Here is a 5,603-nt window from a genome sequence, read left to right on the forward strand (position 1 = left end):
GGTGCGCCTCTCCCTGTCCGGCCGCCTCCTCCCCCTTGATCCTTTATATACGGGGGCAGGGGGCACCCCTAGAGACACAACAACTGATCTCTTGGATCTCTTAGCCGTGTGCGGTGCCCCCCTCCACCATAATCCACCTCGGTCATATCGTAGCGGTGCTTAGGCGAAGCCCTGCGTCGGCAGAACATCATCATCGTCACCACGCCGTCATACTGACGGAACTCTCCCTCAAAGCTCGGCTGGATTGGAGTTCGAGGGACGTCATCGAGTTGAACGTGTGCAGAACTCGGAGGTGCCGTGCGTTCGGTGCTTGATCGGTCGGATCGTGAAGACGTACGACTACATCAACGTCGTTGTGCTACGCTTCCGCTTTCGGTCTACGAGGGTACGTGGACACACTCTCCCCTCTCGTTGCTATGCATCACCATGATCTTGCGTGTACGTAGGAATTTTTTTGAAATTACTACGTTCCTCAACAGCTCGGTGGCCCAACCTTGCTCATGCTTGATTCTATGAATGTGTGATTCTTTCTCCTTCTTGCATTGATCTGGCGGTGGAAGAATTTTTTACTAGCATCGCCTTCTTTAAGGCTGGATATTCTTGCACATTGCTTCTTGTTAGCCCTCTCAAGCATGACCAAACTTATGACCCTCCCCTTTACCCTAGCCCGAAGATCGTGTTTATCGTAGGAGAGATGCCGGTCTTCTTGGGCAATGTCAAGGCATAGGATCACCAAGAGAGCGGCATGGAGATCACATCTTTGCCTTAGAAAAAGGCCCCTACTCCATTTGGTGAGGGGAAGCGCCACCTTTTTGAGTTTGTGGAATAAAATTTGGTATGGCTCAGTGTTGTCAACATGCTCGTTCCACGCCTTCTGGACCATCTCATCAAAGCCGGGCATTGATGCCCAAAAGTTCTCAAACTTGAAAGTCCTAGGCCTCCTAGGCACCTTGTCGTCGGCAAGCAAGACCGGAAATGGTCGGATAGGGGGAGGAAGAGAGGGCATGAAGTACATGTGTGTTGAAGATGATGTACTACTCATCGTTTCAAAAGAACGAGTCGAGCTTGCACAAAGTAGGGGTTTCCCTCTCGTTGCTCCATGTGAACCACCTATTTTGAAAGGTAGATTTCTTTTAGCTCACGGTTTTGCTGCGTTGCAAGAAAATGGTTGATCCGACTCTGGTTCACATTTCTCTTATTCTTGTCCCTCGTACGATAGATTTGATTGAAGTCTCCAGAGGCAGTCAAGACCCCCCCCCCCCCCCCACACACACACACAGACACAAGGCGGCTTTCGATTTATGAGCCCGGCGACGAAAGCATCTTTGCAGGAGGAGTCGGTTGGGCCATAAGAGAATCTACAACCGGACCACTCATATCCTCCCTAGGCGTTCGGGGGACAGCCCGATCACAGCCCGGACAGGAGAGAGAAAAAAAATTACCCAACCAGACCCCCCCCCCCCCCCCACACCCCACTTTGTCCCATATGCACGGGATGTCGGCAAATCCCCATATCCACAACATATATTGGGAGGATATGTGGATGTCTGGGTGTGGCCGGGCAGTCCTCCATGCAAGATGTGGCCACCTCGGACAATCTTTTCTCTTTCTTTTCCACCCCTCTCTCTCCATCTTCATTAATCACATGCATTTGATCGGGAAATTTGGGAACAGGGTAGAAGACATGCTTGCATGCATGCACAAAATGAAGGCTTGAAACGCATAGGCCCGGACACGACCTCGGACATTTGAGGTGTCAAATTTGAAAATTATGGTTGTAGACGCCCTAAACAGTCAGCAGCGAAGAGGTGTCGTGCATGGCAGTTTGCCCGATCTGGTGACGCATCTTGGATCGGGTGGACTTGCTTCCTTATAATGCAGAAGTACTACGCTGAGTGGATTCGACGGCAGCAGGCTGGACCGCGTTGCAGCAGATCGCAGATCTGAATGTGAGAGAGAAATTAATGCCTCTTCGATGTAGTACTCTATTAGGTAAAGCTTCATTAATTCAGGAACAGTGGTTGTACGGAGAAAACACTAGTAGGGTTTTTTTTAGGAAAAAAAACACTGGTGGTCGCATCAATAATTCTACACCTACGGGCATGTAACGTAATCGCCAGATGCCAAAGTTTCAAAAAATATATTATTCGCCAGGTGCCATGATGTTTTCGTAAGGTGCTTAAGTAAAAAATAAATACGTAAGTGTAGCGAAGCTCGGGTGGCATAGTATAAAATTTGTTAGATGTTTGTGGTTGGGCATGGTACAGCATAGTGCAGGACCTGCCAATACGCCAGTCGATTCCACGCACAGATCATGGAAATGGAGTAGCTGTCTCGTGATGCCTGCATGCGGCAAATCACATCTGTGCAGCTAGCGTAATCAATTCAGTCGTCGATACGGATGCCAAAAGTACTTGCCATGCGGATGCACATCTCCATTTTTCAATTTGATTTGATACGCATGATTCACTCGGTGGGCGCTACAGTGGATTAGGTGTGTACTGTTTGGCGGTTGATGAACGCAGATGCCTCGCTCCGCCTATAAGTAGCACGCGGTCAAGCTCACCACGAGCGCCAAGGGAATTAAGTATTGCCCATACCACGCTCGCTCCACGACGCACGCGCCGCGATGTCCAATACCGAGGTGCTCCTCGCCGGCCCGGGCAGTGTCGGCGGCGGCGAGCGCCTGAGCATCGACGACGCGCTGGCGCTGCACGCGGGGGAGTTCGGGCGGTGGCAGCTACGGCACTTCCTGCTGGTGACGGCGGCGTGGATTCTGGAGGCGATGCACACCATGGTCATGATCTTCGCCGACCGCGAGCCGGCCATGTCGTGCCCCGCGGGGGACGGGCGGTGCGGCGACCGCTGCGCGGGCGCCGCGGCCGGGTGGCAGTGGGACCAGGGGAGCGGCTCGTCGACGGTGGCGGAGTGGGGCCTCGTCTGCGGCGAGAGCTACAAGGTCGGCCTCGTCCATGCTCTCTATTTCGCCAGCGCCATGATCGGTACGTACATGCGATAGTGCTGTGCTCCCGTCGGTGATCTATTATGTGGATGATTCCGCCGTTTTGATGCTCCCGTATAGCCGTTACTCTACATCACATGCTGTCTGCCTCCATCATTCGAATCACTGGATCGACGCATTACTAGTTCAAGAGGATAGTTGTAGTTGCATTTGACTCTCGCTGGCTCCCTCTCCACTAGCAAAGTTGCCGATCGCGATGCTCTGGAGGTGCTGATTGGGATGGTTTGAGCCTCTGCCGTTTCCTTATCACCGCAAAACTCGGACGCCCAAGCTCAATCTTAGAAGCGTTTCTTCTTTTGGTAGTAAGTTGTTGACCTACGTGTCTGTTTATCGTTCCTTCTCTGGCCTGCGTGCCGTGAACTATGTTGGCCTGCGTTTCTAGGTTGATGGCCTGATACTCTATTTGCTCGACCCTTTTCGTGGTTGCTTTAGCGTCTGTTATACTCTGTTCGGTGGCTTAATTTTGAAGTCAGGCATATATCTTTTCTCTAAAATAATGTAAACCGCAACTAGAGTAGTAACATGTGTGTTTCTAGTATGTGGAGCAAGTAATGACGATTTTATTTTGTGTTTACATCCACACAATTATTAGTACTAATAATCTGAGCATTGGCTTATACTTTGCACCAATTTGAGCTCTCTTCATTCAAAGAAAGAGCTAGATTACAATCCAAAATCTAGTTTGGTCAAACTGTTTTGCCGGCGTGATTCTTGCGTGTGTGTGCATAGTGTTGCTTGTGTGCATCTTAATTATGCAAAGGCCGTGTGTGTACTCATTGTGCTTGTATCGCTCGATGCTACATTATGAGTCAATAAAAACACACTTTGTTGAAAAAAGTTTGATCAAACTGTTTATTTATTTATCAATTTATTTGGCATTCTTGTTTCATGTACTTGACCATATGGTTGGCTTGTTGCAGGCGCTGGCGTCTTTGGTCACTTATCGGACTCTTCTCTGGGTCGGAAGGGATCCCTCTTTGTGGTGTGCTCCCTCAATGCCATTTTCGGCCTCTTCACCGCGCTCTCTCCCAACTATTGGGTCTACGTGGCCTTGCGCATCCTCACAGGCTTCAGCGCCGGCAGCATTTGCCTTTGCTCCTTCATCCTTGCCACAGAGCCCGTAGGGCCCTCCTATCGTGGCGTTGTTGGCATGTCCACGTGTTATTTCTTCTCCGGCGGCATCGCGATCCTCGCCGGCATCGCCGCGATGTTCCAGTCCTCCTGGCGCCTCCTCTATGTCGTCACCTCCATGCCCTCCCTCGCCTTCATGCTCACCGTCATGCCGTTTGTCTCTGAATCCCCACGTTGGTACCTTGTGCGGAGGCGCGCAGAGGATGCAATGCATGTCGTACGAGACATTGCGTCCACCAATGGAAAGAGCATCCCAGATGGCATCACACTCAAGATCGACGATGAGGATGACATCAACAAGAAGACCGAGGAGTCATCGTCGTCGATCCTAGATGTGTTTTGGTCACGAACGACGCGGGGCAGGCTGGTGCTCTCAGTGCTCATCAGTTTCCTTTGTTCGGTGGTATACTACGGGCTGAGTCTCAATGTGGTCAATCTAAAGATTAACCTTTACATCAGTGTGGCTGTTAACTCTCTCGCCGAGATGCCCGCATTTCTTCTCACTACGATGCTCCTCCAACACTTGGGTCGGAAGCCACTCGCCATTGGCTCGATGCTTCTCAGCGGTGTTTTCTGTACATCTGCCAGTCTTATTACCGGCGTTGGTGCCATGAGGTAATTAAATCCTTCTTGTTTTTGCATGTACGTGACATGATGGGTTAGAAGATTTTCTTTAACTGCAGACAATTGCGTCTCATTGTAGGGCGGTGAGGATGGCATGTGGGGTGGTAGGAATCTTCGGAATGGCCGCGACATACAACCTATTGGTTGTATACACAGCAGAGTTGTTCCCTACGACGGTGCGTACCGCGGCGATGGGATGTACGTTACAAGCTTCCAAGATGGGTGCCATACTAGCACCCATGGTAGTGTTACTTGGGGAGCGGATGCCATTTGCAGTGTTTGGCATGTTGGGTATCATCGGTGGGCTACTCGTGTTCTGCCTCCCAGAGACTATGCATAAGCCATTATATGATACCATGTTCGGATTGGAGAAAGGAGAGGGAGAATTTGTAACTAAAGGGGAAATTATAAGAGGAAACTCCGAAATTTGACCAGTTTTCATAAGAACTTTCTCCATAAGTATTGTTGGACCCAAGATATTACCAATGGAATCATGTTGCACACAAAGAGCGAGCGTGTTGGTTTTCTCATCTGCATTACTATTTTTGCATGTGCTAGCAGATATACTCTTACTTTTAAAGATTTTAGTAGAGGGTTTCTATTTGTAGTATGTTTATACTTTTGTGTGCCCGCACAAGCTATTTTTGTGGGTCTTTTTTTTGTGTCCTAACATCACCCCACACAAGTTTGTTGTTGGAAAAGGCTAGCTTCCAAATCTGCCTAGCACTAACATACAAGTTCAAGAGTAAAATCATTCGATTTGTCAAATAACAAAAAATAAATCTTCTTAGGTCTATTGTCTACATAATACATGTCAAACGAATGT

General features: G+C 49.5%; 1 protein-coding gene across 1 annotated transcript; it reads left to right on the forward strand.

Annotated features, from left to right (window-relative positions):
• Window positions 1-2,582: 2,582 nt before the first annotated feature.
• Window positions 2,583-5,310, forward strand: LOC125530241 (organic cation/carnitine transporter 4). The gene is made up of 3 exons (XM_087540201.1): window positions 2,583-3,002; window positions 3,943-4,768; window positions 4,857-5,310. The coding sequence occupies exons 1-3, from the start codon at window positions 2,630-2,632 to the stop codon at window positions 5,206-5,208; spliced, it is 1,551 nt and encodes a 516-aa protein (XP_087396327.1). The 5' UTR covers window positions 2,583-2,629; the 3' UTR covers window positions 5,209-5,310.
• The last annotated feature ends 293 nt before the right edge of the window (window positions 5,311-5,603 follow it).

This window comes from Triticum urartu, chromosome 2A (assembly GCF_056163025.1).
Source record: "Triticum urartu cultivar PI428250 chromosome 2A, HENAU_Tu73, whole genome shotgun sequence".
NCBI lineage: Eukaryota > Viridiplantae > Streptophyta > Magnoliopsida > Poales > Poaceae > Triticum > Triticum urartu.